Genomic DNA, 14,741 nt, shown 5'->3' with positions numbered 1-14,741 from the left:
CAAGTTTATACCTGCAATCATTCAAGTAAAATTAAAATAAAGTTAAAAACTCCCGCTTCTCTTATAACTAGATGATATTTTTTGGAACGTATGAATGCAGTGTAATATGCAGAAAACCATTCTTACGAAAAAGATGAAAACTGTTCGAGGAGATCATCATAAATCCATTTCAGACTAATAAATAAAGCTTCTCTTGTGACTTCTCCTGTTCCGTCATCATGATCAAGTTCTGTTCCCTCTCATGCAGACCCAGACTGGGCAAGTTTGAACCTGGGTGCCTTGATGTGCATCGAGTGCTCGGGCATCCACAGGAACCTGGGCACCCACCTGTCCCGTGTCCGCTCGCTGGACCTGGACGACTGGCCGGTGGAGCTCAGCATGGTGATGACGGCCATCGGAAACACGATGGCCAACAGCGTGTGGGAGGGCGCTCTGGAGGGCTACACCAAGCCGGGGAGCGACAGCACCAGGTTAGCATCCTCCTGCAAATAAAAGGTGCTGCTTAATGAAGCATACAGAGATTATAGAACGGGAAGCCAGCACCGTCTTCTCTCCATTAGCTGCCATTTATTAGCCACCCACATTTCAGCACAGGCACTTCACACCACAAAATGCTCCATAAGAAGCACCAGGGGTCCATAAATGTCAGTCTATTGAGCCAAGAACACAGTATTTTATGTTTCAGTACGAGTCCATTCTGTACATAGTGATCACAATGCTTCTGTTTTATTTGAGTCAGTAGCTTGTTGGCGTCTGCATCCCTCTGTCTCTTCATTTGAGGATGTAATATCTAATATTTCCACCACAGGATCTGTTGTCCCTCCACTAACTCAATGTGGAACTCATAATTCATGAAAGGAGTGTTGTGTGTGACATTTTGCACTTACCTGGTAAATGCCCTGACTAGCTCCAAATCCATCAAGTTTGTCACTTGACATGTAAGCGCTAATCAAGAAAAGATCATATAATCTAAACCACATATGAAACCAGCCCAAGCCCTTTGTTCCCGTTCAGTCCCAGTGGATACAGATGGGAGTTTAATAGTAAGCATGAATGAAGATTTCAGAGCTTTTACAAAAAACTCAACCAAAGGTTTTTTTTTTCTATTCAAGTAGCTTTCCATTTTTTTGATATGCATCTCTTAAAAAAATCTATTTTGCCACTCACCCCGTGCTACCCTGCTCCAACTTACCTCGACGACTATCTGCTCCCTTTCCTCTGAGGTACCCAGATCTGGTAGGAGGATTGTTTATCTCTTGGTGACAGGTGAGACCTAGCGTCCCAGTCTGACTAATGACCTGCTGTGTGGCTGTGCAGGTAATTAAGCACACCATTATGGCTAAACCCCACCCCAAGAGCCGGGCCCTCGGGCCCCAAGCTGCCCTGTCACATATCCATCACAAAGGGCCGGGTCATCACTCTGTCTGTCGCAGCGAAGACTGTCTGTAGGGTCTCCCTGCTGGCTTTAGACTGTTTTAACATCACAGCTTTATAACTTTGTTAGGAAAAGTGATACCAACACGGAGACATAGATGTTTTCTTTTTTTATTATGACTCCTGCTGCTATAACAGTTGATATTACTCAGGGTTTAATAAAATCCAGTGTTAAAGCCTTACAAAGGACCACGATGTGTATTATGCTGTCATCTAATTACATATTAATGACACTACATGGAGTAATTTGATGTATTTTGGTAACAAGAATCTGCTTATTATTCAGTGGAGGTTCTGTATGAGTACTTCCTTTTGTTATATATTAAATTTCAGCCAGTGCTGAACATAAATTTTGATAACTGATCAATCATTTTAGTCATTTTCAAGCAAAATTGCTAAACATAATCTGCATCTAGCTTTTCTTTAGTTGTTATAATTGTAAGGTGAAGACCTTTGAGTTTTACAGTGATGGTTGTAAAAAAAATGTGAAGCTTTCACTTCAGGCTCTGGGAACTTTTTTCAGTTTTCTAACATTATGTAGAGTGAGCAGTTAAATCAGTTAAAGATGGTACGAGAAGAAAATCAGTGTATTAATCAGTAATAAAAAGAATCATTGTGACAGATATGCAGGGATTTTTCCAGGAGTTTGAGATTTGAGCGTTGCACTAAAAGGACTCAAACTCTGGAAAATCCTGCACTTGACTTGACTGACTCAGGCTGTTGAAGCGTCGCATCAGCTTCAGCTGAGTGGACGAACTGATCTCCTCACAGTGTGGGCAGGAGGAACAACTACAGTGACTAGTATCTGTTTCCATGAACATATGGACATGTCAGTCTTGTTTTAAGAGTGACTTGTGAACAGATCCTTCAAGGGTTTGCAGCTTACTGTCTTACTGAGTCTTACTGATGCTGGTGTGTTATTAAAGGTATAGCACTTTTTATATGCAGTCTTTAGCAACAGTATATAGGCCTATATCTTAAAACAAGACTGAGCAATTTAATGTTATGTGTACAAAGACAATTAAATGGGCAGCTTTTATGTAGTGGAAGAAGACCATCATATATCAGCAGTGGAGAAACATGACCATTAAAGACCTTAATTCACATCACATCAAGTTTGGCCTGATGTCACATTCATGTGTGTGTTTTTTTGCTGATAGTCATTTAGAAAATTTGAATAAAAGGGGCAATGACAGTATAGTATCCATTTTGCCTGGAACACATAACATTTAATGGTTTTGAACCTATAACACAACCATACAAATAACATGAAGCTGCTCACTTCACTGTGAGGTAGTCCAAGCAATGTGCAGTAAGTGAGTGCCCTTAAATCTAGTTTAACATGCTCATACTGGGACCGTTCGAACACATAGTCATCTTGAAGAAATGTTAACTAAAAGGAAGTTTGCAAATGAACAGTCTTTCATTGTTTTTTTCTGTCCTGTGGAAGTCTCGGGCCCTTTCCTCTTGAATCCATCCTCCACTCTCCGGCCAGTTCAGAACTGAATGATGGCCTACAGTTATTTATTGAATGGTATCTGTGCTAAAGTGCTCCACTGTGGACTTGATGAAAGATTATTGATGTTGATTCCTCTCCCTCCCACTGTCAGTCCCACGTCGCCTCGAGCAGGAAGGTTCTTCATTGTCTTAAAAATCCGATCTTATCCCGCAGCAGCGTCTCCATTAGTTTTCACTGTCAAACAATAAATCTCATTTGCAGCATAACTAATCCTCAGACAAAAAAACAGCTGTTGTAAATATCACATATGGCCACTGGATATTGAGGTGCTTCTGATGCTGATAGAATAATGTAGCCTTGTGGGGTAAACATTAGTATCAAATTATTTTTTGCTTTATCATGAAAGATGAATTATGACTAACTTAATGGGATGTAGTGTGTTTTTTGTTTTTTTTTCTTCTTTCTACACAAAAGATCCTCACCTGACTCTCCTTCTGCGTGTGCTGCTCTTATGTAGAGTGGAGCACCTATGAGAGGATTTTAATTGTGTCACATCGGTGACATGAAGCAGCTTTGTGATGGCACCTAGGCAGGCAGTATATGGCTCCCGACTCCCCGCTAAACATTAGTGACACCTAATCTAAACGATTCAGTAACTACCTGAATATCAACTCAGCGTCTGATTGAATGTCGCCTGCAAGACTAGTTTTATCCCTTGCATTTTTGAGATTTAACTTAAAAGCATTCATCCACAAGATTGGTTTAGCTTATGATATTCAGGATCGAACGAACACAATATATAGATTTGTCGTACGTGGAGCCGCACAGCAACAATGAAATTACCGGTGTACATCAGACTGATTACATGCACTTTAATTGGAAACATGTTTACATCCATGCATATGTACATGTATGTCACCTGATCACCTGTTCTAGTCCTTGAAGAAGAAGAATGCATGGCAGCACTTTCTGATGAGTCAGCTGTTATAAAGCTTGTTTAAGTTGTAACTGATGGCTTAATGCAAGGTTAATAAATCACTTGCTAATGCTTTTAAGATCTATAAACAATTTATAGGAACACACTTTGGTTGGTGTTGGGCCTTCCTATTTAGTAATAATACAGTTATAAAAGTTGGTAATAAATGCTCATCGGCTTCACTTTCTGATAAGCCATTAATTCCATGATTTTTTTTCAACCCCCAAAGTTGTTCCTATTAATGGCGTATAACCTATCTATAAATAATGAATGATTTATTAACCATTAATGAAGCCATTTGTTACACTTTATCATTCATTTATGAAGGATGCCTCATTAGAGACTGGTACTAACTGCATTAAATGCAGAAATCAAATCTGGCCAGGCCACAGCTAAATCTGTGATAATAAATGTGTGGAAGATGTGCATTGTGGCTGATCTCTGCAGTCAGCATATCGGAGGGGAGTTGTTCTTTTAATTAGCACCTGGGAGTCATTGTGTTTTACATGTCACTTCTAATTGCTTGGCATGCTCGTGATAGAAAACACCGCAGACTATTTTGACGGATACTATGGGGGAGGTCCTGCGACTAACTTTACCCTTATCTTCTACAAGCACGTGCACGCACACACACTCACACACACACACACACACACTCACAGTAAAACACACACACACATACACAGACAGCAGTTCTCATTTGGGGGGGGAGATGTCCTGGAGCGTGGACGGATGTGGACGGCTATCCCTCACTGACGCGGGCCTCTCACTGTCACCCTCTGTAGGCTCCGCGCCGCCCTCGGCCACAGGCAGGTAATAGCTCTGATGAGAGCCCTCCACTTTGTTTCAGAAATAATTTGCCACTCCTGCCGCCTGCAGGGGCTGCGTGGTAATAAAAATGAATCACACCGCTAACCTCTCCAAACCTGGCCCCGCTGCCTGCTTTAACCCCTTCTGCCCCGGCAGTGGCATCCTGGCTCGTGCTCCCGAAGCCGTTTTTGTTGCATTTACAACATCAGCGCAGAGGCCATAAGACTCCTGTTTTAGGAATTTGCCCACATTGGCCTGTGTCCTCTATGTTAGTCCCCAAAACACAGAGCAAAGCTTCCAGGCTACTCACAGGTTAGGAGTGCTGGAACGCCATCTCTCAGAAGAGCTTTTAGAATAGCCGGCCTCGCCAGGAGCCCTGGTGGAGGAAAGAGTAATTAATTAAGACAAATGAATGACTGGGTCTTCCCATGTCCTCCTCTCCTCTCTCTCTTTCTCTCTCTCTAAATGAAACCCACAGGTCAGTAATTAGCCCTGTGTGGGAGAAGTGGTACCACAGTCGCTAATTGCCCACATGCCACCGGGTTTCAGAGCCAGGTACACATAGAGGAAGTGACTGATTCATTATGGTAAAGTCCACTCAGTCATGCGGTTTAGTTTCAATATTGTAAGCATTACAAAATCCTTACAAAGAGTTCTTGCCCGATGACGTGAACAAGGAAATGTGGAGGTCTGTGAAGCAGGCTGCATACATAAGCAAGGGCATGTGTTATCGTCCCCTCAGCTTTGTATGTGAGGCGAGGGTTCAGCAGGGGTTAACAGCATGAGCATTTAAAGGTATTAGTTTTGCTGGCACAAAAACACAGCCACTCCATCATGAGGAGTCTGACAACCTCATTAATGTCACAATATATTCAACACATCCCTCCGCCATGCCTACGGCACCCAGATGCTCTCCTGCTGGCCTCTCTATCTATAGAGCTCCAACACAACAACCTTTTGAGTCCCAGTCATCTGGTCGGACGGCGCTCTGCAAGCAAGAAAAGTGGCATCGATTCCACTTGTAAAAATATTTGCATTCATTCTTTTGCAGCCGTTATTCTCAGAGCAGAGCATACCATGTCAACACTGTACCCGCTGGACCATAGGGGGCCTTATTTAGCACTTTTTTTTTTTGCTGCGGCGTTTACTGTGTTGCTCCTTCATTTCTCGCCCATAGCAACCTTTGATGCTTTGGGGCCCAGCTTTCTTTCCCCGTTGTGTGCGCTTTTTTTCATCTCTGTCGTTTTCCCTCTCAGCCCCCTCTCCGTCTTTCTGCTGCTGTCCCTCTTCCTCACTCCCTGTCTCTTCCCTCCCCTCGGTTTGTGGAAGTGAAGCTGCTGGCTGCATGGGAATCGGTCCCATACAAGCTGCCCGCCCCCCACTGTGAGGTCTGTTCAGGCTGCTCAGACCCAAAGCCCCCCCCACCCCAACACCAACCACAACCCCCTCAAACCCTTCAACACCACCATTTCTCCCCTTCACTGCGTCTATTTGATGTGACCGCAGTGAATTTGGATGCTCAGGGAGGAGTAGGAGGAGCTCGAGAAGCTTTGATTGTTTAGGAGGACTCAGTGTGTGTTTGAAAGATGGGCTGGTGGTGGGACGGACATCCTCCTCTTCCTATGGACCAATGCACCTTTATTGCAGGCGGTCAGATTGGACATTCTGTGGCTACTCCACCGCTGGCTCCACCCCCTCTGTCTCAGTTTCCCTTCCTATAAATTCCCGTTCGCCTTTGTCTTTCAGGCTTGACTAATTATCCTTGTTTGTACCTCTTTATTTGAATTCAGTCATGTGTTCTTGACTCCGTGGGCTGGGTTTAGGAGAATCATTCCGCCATTTGCCACTTAATTAAGTCAGGGTCAGGATCCATTGCTCAACAGAGCTGAAGGGACAGAGCTCTAATAGAATTATAAAAGAGGCCTTTCTCCACTGTTAAGGCTGCCTTTATCTAGGTGGGCTCTGCATAGGCAAATGAAAGGGGACACCAGGAATCCCATTTCCACTTAAGACTCAGCAAGCATTTTGATGTTTGCCCGGAGATTTCTTTCAAATAAAACTCAATGAAAGAAAGTTCAACAATGATGGTCGTCTGCGAGATAACTCTGAATGATGGAGGACGTTCGCGGCGAAGCAAACACCTCTTGTTATTTAGTTGAGAGAGACTCAGGCATTTTTATTGGGAACTTTGAGCTCCCCTCTGTCCCCCAAGCAACAGAGAAATTTAGAACAAGTATGCGCTCGAGCCAGGGTGGTGTCTGCTAACCCATGCCCGTGTATATGCGTGTATATAAGAGGAACCATCAGTTCAATTTCCTTAATATCCCCCCATGCTGTGAAAATTCACTCTGCTCTCCCTCTCCACCCCCCACCCCCCATCCCCACCCCTTCCCACTCTGACCAGGCGTTTTGACATGCTAAATCTGCTGATTTTATTTTTCTTCCTCCTGTGGTGAGGAAGTGTCCTTTTCAAGGGTCTCAGTTTTCCCCCTGACTGTCTAAACCCTACCTCTGTTTGGATTGTTTTTCTATTTCAAACAAAAGACAGAGGGGGGATTACCATTTCACTTCCTTTCACACTCTTTCTTTCAAGTGGCAGCAGCTGGAGAATTTTTAAAAACCACTGCCTTGCTGATTTTTTTTTTTTTTTTTTTGGTTAAAGTGGACCATCTAAAAAAGAACCGTGGTTGAATTTAGAGCTCAGCATCAGCAGTGACTGAGGCCTTTCCTTGCAGGTTTCCAGGGCTTGTTTTGTAGCAGAGGCTAACAAAGTGTCCTCAGGGCTCCTTTCTGAGACGTTGACGTCTTCTTAATGGCTCTCCTCAGCCTTTTTGTTTCACATCTTGGTGCTAACTTTCTGCCTCATTTAGCTCATATCAATTCACTGGGCTCTACAGATTCAGCATCTCATTCATGGTGTAGCTTTCTGAAACAAACTTTTGGACAACAGCTCTTAGCGATTGATTTGTTTGGGGTTTTCTTTTTTTTTTTTTTAAACATGCTTCGAAATTTTTTGTGAAAGGTTGTAGATTTTGCGGCGAGGATGACTTCATTGGCTGTAGTGTTTTCAGACATACTTTATCCTCTTTGGCAAAGAAAAAGACTTGTTTTCAAAGGGTTCACCGGAAATAAGAGGGGAGGGCAGGACAGCCCCTTCCTGCTCTGAGCAGTCCACTGGTTCTAAGGCCAATTGATTTGCTAACAGGCTTGTCCACACATAATGACTGAGTAGGGATTGATGGAGGTCTTACACCATAAAACTCTGAGCCACTGCAATTGCCTGCCATTAGGGCTGTATTGTTGTTCACATAATACCATCACCCTTAAGAAAAGATTTGCTTATGGTGGAGCAGGCTAACAGACTTTCTCCTCCACATTTTCCTCCAGGCCATAACAAAAATGTTCCCGTCTGCTTATAGAATCAATAGCTTTAAGACAATTTTAGGTTGTGGGTGAAGTTGCTTTATGAGCTTCCAGTTGTGTTTTGCAGTTAATCAGTTTGTGCTTGGTTCGCTGATAAAGGCTTCACATCCCTAACTCCTGTAGTTAGGGTCGGTGCCAGGCTCCTCTGTGTAAGACGAACTGCTCTGTGAAGTGAGTCTGGCAGCTGACATATGAGTCTGAAAACGGTTGCTGTCTGTGGCGAGTTGGCAGCCCTGACGCCTAGCCGCTAAGGTCGTAATCAAGGAGAGTGACTAATTCTGAACTGGTCACAGTTGTTAAAATGGCTGCTGTTAATTGAAAATTGAAAAATTATTTGGGGATATACTTAAAGGACCGTTTGACCCATATAAAAAAAAATTCTTACTTACCTCTGGTGGTGTTAAGCCAAGCAGATTACTTCAATACAAAGTATTTCCAGCTAACTAAGCTTAGCTAAGATATGTTCCATCGATATGACAAACTAGGGCACAGTAATTTATTTTTACATACAGCTGTAAATTCACTAGTGTTTCAAATGTGTATTAATCCGCTGCTGAAAATAGTCCCAGACAAATAGACTTCTTACTCTCATTAGAGTAAAATCTGGATAAAACTACTAAACTTCAATAGAAACCAGAGGGTGTGAGGCTGGTTTGTGGGTAATAAGAAAAACATAGAATAACAGTATTCTGATATTTCAAAGTACCACAAACACAATCGCATTCAAAACCTGGGCAAATAAAACCAAATATATCTGTGTGGCACAATACTACTTTTGTAATTTGGGTGAAGCAACCCTTTAATACATGATGATAAATGAACAATTTAATGCGTACATGTGATGTCCCATTGCTCATCTAAAAGGTTAATTAAGTTGTACTGTTTGAGTTTGTTTTTGCTGTGATTATGATGAAATAGAATTGAAGTGAATTAGATTGTCAGTTAGTACTTGCTGCTGAGCTTCTGCCCGTTGATAGAGAATCCCATGAGAGCCTTGTCACTCTAGCTAGCGTCGCCGCCTTAACTTATCCGTACGAACCTTCTCCTCTCTGTCACTCACCCACAAATCCAAACAACAGCCTCTTTCTGCTCCCCTTATCACACCGGCTGACAGGGTCACAGGGTTAGTGCCACACTGGGCATGCTCAGTCATTCACGTATTGATATTGATTTTTTTTTTTTTTTTTTTTTCTTTCTTATTTTGACAGTTTGTATGTGGGCAGAGAAAGAAACGGGGGTCAAGATGGAGAGCAATAGATAGAATTCTGCTTTGCAATAGAGGATGGAGTCTTCCCTCAGTCTCTATTCTCTGCTGCAGGCTGGAGGGAAGGAGCCCCGCATCCCGCCATCCCTCTCTGGCTGCCATTCAGCCCCATCGATCTGACTCAGGGCCCAGCCACCCCAAGGGATACTGGGGCCCGGAGACACACTGCCTCTTTTGTGGAGGGGATCCATCAGTTCAGACTGACAGCCGACAGCGCTGATAAAAAAAAAAAAAAAAGTCCCCCTCCTTCCTGTATTGTCCGCAGCAGACATGCTGTTCGAGATATGTAACCTTTAGAAAGCTAGCCAGGCTCTAACCGTCTTGCTGTCGACTGTAATCACTAGAAAGTGGAATATTGCCCAAAGCGTCACACCCTTTGGCATTCTCTCATCTCTCCAGCCCATCTCACTGTATTATTTCCCACTGCGATAGTAGAGGCTAGTGGCTTTCCTGTGCTCTAATAATTTAGAAATGTCACTTCTCACCAGTGAGTCTCTTAGGCCAATTACTGTAATGTTTCCCTCGTGTGTCTACATTCTTCCTTTTATACGTGTATTTGCCTTTAAATCACTGCCTCCGAATTATGAGATATGCATTGGAAGTTCTCTAACTTAGGTGCTAAATTGCACATAGCACGTTCATCATGTTTTACCCGGCCTGAACTATAGAGTCCCTGTCATTTCCTTCTCTCCAGGGAGGAGAAGGAGCGCTGGATCCGAGCCAAGTATGAGCAGAAGCTGTTCGTGGTGGGGCTGCCCCAGTCGGACGTGCCCCTGGGGCAGCAGCTGCTTCGGGCGGTGGTGGAGGATGACCTGAGGTTGGTGGTGGTGCTGTTGGCCCACGGCACCAAGGAGGAGGTTAACGAGACCTACGGGGACGGAGACGGACGCACCGCTCTGCACCTATCCTGCGCCATGGCGAATGTGGTCATCACACAGCTACTCATCTGGGTGAGTGGCCGCCTCTGACTCTGCAGGGAACAGTCAGAGGTGGATGCACATTGTTTTTGTTTGCATTTATTGTTGGGCACGTGAGCTAATGTGAAAGGAAAGATTGCCCAACAGCTTGTTAACCTCTTTAATCTTGCCAGATGTGCCAGCCCTTCATTATAAACAGGGCGGGTCTGTAGCCAGGATTTTAGAAATACTGAGGTTATAGATCCAAGTGATCCCACATAATGCAAAAGAAAGTGTGTAATTAACTAACTAAAATAAATGTCACAGACATTTGTCTCTATTTTCCTTAAAATTAGTACCAGATTACTTAGATCTTTCCGACAAACTTCCAATGAAATGATTAGGAAATCACAGACTCGTGTAGCTTTACCATTTACATTTTACTGATTTATCTCTTTAACCTGCTTGAAGTAAAAGTCTTGTGGAGAAATTCAGAATCCTTTGTTTAGAAAATAGTCAAATTTAAATATACTGAGTCCGGAAATAATAGAATCGGCCTAAATACCCAAAATTTGTATGTTTTTTATTTTCAACTTTGTGGAAAACTCCAAAGAAAAACTCCCAGAAAAAATACAGAAGGCTGAAATATAGCTGAATTTCATGTAATGTGTGTCATTTATAATGAGTCATGTTATGGTTGGGCCATAAAGGGTTTCAATATTTCACAAACTTAAGCATCAAAAACATAATGCAGTTTTAATGCATTGTTGGCACAGGCAGATACAGAATACACTGAGCATGTTGTATTATCATACTATGTGGTAAAAATCTTTATTTTTCCAAATCTAATGGAAAAGGAAAATGTAAAGAGAAAATCATGGTAACATTGTTATTAATATAACTAAGTTTAAATTCCGATTTTTGCCTGTTTTTAATAATACAAAACAAAGACTTTGTGAAATCTAAATCTGTCCGTTCTAACATTAAAACTTTGGTTTTCTGCTACAGTACGGTGTGGATGTGAAGAGTCGGGATGCTCGTGGTCAGACACCGCTGTCCTACGCTCGGCGAGCTGGCAGCCAGGAGTGCGCAGACATCTTACTTCAGCACGGTTGCCCCAACGATACGAGCACCTTGACCTCGGTGCCCACGCCCAACATGAGCCGCCGCAACCCAAACCCCAACCCCAACATCAACAACAACAACGCCCAGTGTGAGCTCAACCGCAGTATCAGCATCATGTAGGAGCCAGAGAGCAGCCGCAGACGGACATTGGAAAAGAAAAAAAAAAAGAAGAAAAAAAAAAAGAAAACCTGCACCCACCCTTGTCTCTTCCCAGTACTTCCTCCTCTGTTTCACACTGTGTAACCCAGAATCAGTACCAATGGAGAGATATCAGGAGTGACGGACTCATTGTTGATATTCCACTATGCTGAAAGAAGTGGGTGTGTGGGGTTCGGACATTGTACATTGTTTGTTTTATATTATTATTTTTTAATTGTTTTGTTAGTTAAATTCATTCAATCTTGGTCTGAAATGATCATGATCAGCTTTAAGCTTTATGTTTTTTAAGCGTCAACCAAACAAATGACTTACTTTGGCATTCATACCTACCCTACGAAAAGCATTTCCTTAATGCTTGAACATTTCCTTTTTATGTCTTCCCCCCTCTGCGGTGTGAACTGATTTTATAATGAGTGTGAATGAGAAACTTCTTTCAAATTTTCAAGCCAAGGCATAATAACACAAAACTGTGAGGAATAGTTTTCGAAGTGACAAAACACTGATGTCGGAAAGAAACTAAATCTTCCATGATATCAGTGGCTGTTACAGCTTTAGTAATGATGCATGTCTTCAACACAGCTATCAAACTCTTGACATACTATTCATATACAAAGGCAAAGCAATTATAGTTGAGAAGTTCAAATGATTTAGATACTTAATTCACAGGAAAATGGATTCGGAACATCAAAAAGGAGCTGATTGCAGAATTCCTATGGGGTGAAAGTGAGTCATTTCCTTCACCACCCTTATCATGATCCTCCAGTAAAAATGTCCACGACTGTAAAGGAATTAAGGGGCATAATGTTTTATGACCCTCGAGCCACATGGCTTTGTAAGCGTGCCTCTTCAATCAGAATTCATTCAAATTCAAGGGTTTGATTGAAATAGTGGAATTGTACCATCATGATGTCTTTGTTGGAGTAATTTTCCGATTGACTAGATTGTGTTGATAATTGTTTGACATAGATTCACACGATTTCAAACCATAAGCATACTGGAATATTCATTCACCTCCTGTGGCTGTAAAACTGGTACCCTCGAGTGCATTTCCTCTATTGTTGCTGTGAAATACATATATGGTACTGTGTGTGTACATCCGTACATACTGTACGATACGTGTGTGCTTACGTCTTCGTCTGTGACCGTGTGCAGCAGAGAGCGACTGGGCATTTCTGTTCATGAACATTGGAGAAAGGACACTGGAGAGAAGACAAACACCTTACAGTGAAGATTTGGGAACATAACTGTGTTTTAATGTACAGACCTCTGTAAAAAGTAGTTCTTGTTCCTTCACCTTATTCCTTATAAGAAGTTACTCTGACTTTTAGAGTCCATTTAAAAAAAAAAAACAACCATTTCCTTTTCCTTAACCCAATGTGCCCTCCCCAATCCTGAGAACCTGTCAGCCTAAAAGCAGGGAGTTAACGAAATGCATTCAAGTGAGTGAAATGAGTGTGACATTTAGGGATTCAAATAAGCAAGGAGGTTCATAGAGGGAAATATAATTAGTTTGACTCTCTTTGCATTAATACAAATGTACAGTATTCCACAGAGAGGATAAGCCCATTCATTTAGTAAATAGGACTTGGGCAAGAAATAATTTCAGGTGGAGTTGGCACAATGTCTACAGTGTATTTTCCCATTAATTCAACTGCCATTTTTAAGGTTTTAAACCGTCTTGATTTTATACGTTTACAAAGGCAGGATGTAAGTTTACAGAGCAAGTTATTAACTTGGTACCTTAAATACCATTTTGTTGTTGCTTTACGGATTTTTTGTTTGTTTGTTTTCTACAGAAAATGAAAATTAATCTGTTAAAAATGGACATTTGTGAATCCAGGAGAAAGCTAAATGTTAAAGGAAAAGTTTAACATTTTGGGAAATATGCTGTATGTCTTGCCAAGAGTTAAATGATAAGATCGATACGCCGCCCACGTCTGTACATTAGGTACAGTGCTGGAGCCGGGAGGCGTTCAGCCGAGTCCATAACAGGTAGTCTGGCGTAGCAAAGCACCATGTAGTTGCCTCTAAAAACACAAATTCTCATTTTTTATATTTCTGTTCTTGTATGCATTAAGCAAACAAGATATATTGTTTTACTGTGTTAGCTTTAGAGGAGCATGTTGAAGTGTTTCCCCATGCTTCCTGACTTTATAGCTAAACTAAGCTAACTGCCTCTGGCTCTGGTTGGGTACTAAACACACACACATGAGAATGTTGTCAGTCTTCTCATCAAACTCTCAGAAAGCAAATACACATGTATCCCAAAATGTCAAGCTATCCTCTTAAGACATCACACAACCAACCACAAATTCAACCATTTACCTTCAAATTTCTCTGTACTGTATTCTGGTACTGGCCTTATTTCTGATCTTTACTTGACCAACTTATTTTTTTAAGTTCATTTCAGTGTAGGAGGAGATAACTGAGAGTTTAATGTGTACAGTGATTACTGAACCTTTATTTACATACTGTAGATGCAGAAAAAAACTAGAAACTGACTCCCCTCCCCCTCCAAACACAACATGAAGTGTACATATTAGCTTAATGCTTTTATCTGAAGACAAGCTCCTCCTAGAGAAACAAACTGAACTCGTTTTTTGGTCCTCTTGACCCATGAACCATATTTTGATATGTTGTTTTTGTTTCTCTTTAGGCATATTTTTAAGGTACTTTTGTTTGGTCTCAACATTAACCGACCATCTTTGGTACTTGTGTATAATGATGTACATTTGACATATTTATAATGCAGTATGTAAATATCTTTTTTTTTTGGTTCTGTTTTGTTTTTGTTCCAAGTTAATTTTCCTATTGTAATTCCTTTACGTTCAGAACGTAAAACAAAGCAAAAGCTAAAGAGTAACTTGTTGTATGCTTGGATGCTTGGCTGACTGTTGACCTATTAATAAACACTCAAATAAAACGATGTAGCCTTCCCTGGATTTAGGGAAATCGACACATTTGTCTTGTGTACGTGTTGTTCATTCGTCATCCATCACGCTCCTGATGCTTTTTGTGGGCCTACCTGACCTGCTGAAGCCTAACAGAGGAGGTGAGACTCTCTTTCAAATTAAAAGCCTCGCAATCATTTCAGCAAGCACTGCCATTTCATGTTCTCCCCTTTTGCATGTATGTTCCCTCAACGAACCACGTGGAGAAATTCAACGTCACTGGTGCAGACTCTGTCCTGTTAAT

The 14,741-nt window shown here is 41.9% G+C and overlaps 1 protein-coding gene across 3 annotated transcripts in view; it reads left to right on the top strand.

Annotated features, from left to right (window-relative positions):
* agap3 (ArfGAP with GTPase domain, ankyrin repeat and PH domain 3) overlaps window positions 1-14,502 on the top strand; it is a 115,705-nt gene extending 101,203 nt beyond the window's left edge. For all 3 annotated transcript variants that reach the window (XM_056391305.1, XM_056391306.1, XM_056391304.1), the window contains exons 16-18: window positions 248-470; window positions 10,061-10,316; window positions 11,271-14,502. In XM_056391305.1, the coding sequence (XP_056247280.1) occupies window positions 248-470; window positions 10,061-10,316; window positions 11,271-11,507 (716 nt within the window). In that variant the 3' untranslated portion in view covers window positions 11,508-14,502. The remainder of the gene's footprint in view (window positions 1-247; window positions 471-10,060; window positions 10,317-11,270) is intronic.
* Window positions 14,503-14,741: the final 239 nt, after the last annotated feature.

Source organism: Seriola aureovittata, chromosome 12, assembly GCF_021018895.1.
Source record: "Seriola aureovittata isolate HTS-2021-v1 ecotype China chromosome 12, ASM2101889v1, whole genome shotgun sequence".
NCBI lineage: Eukaryota > Metazoa > Chordata > Actinopteri > Carangiformes > Carangidae > Seriola > Seriola aureovittata.
This window is presented reverse-complemented; position numbering and strand designations above follow the sequence as displayed.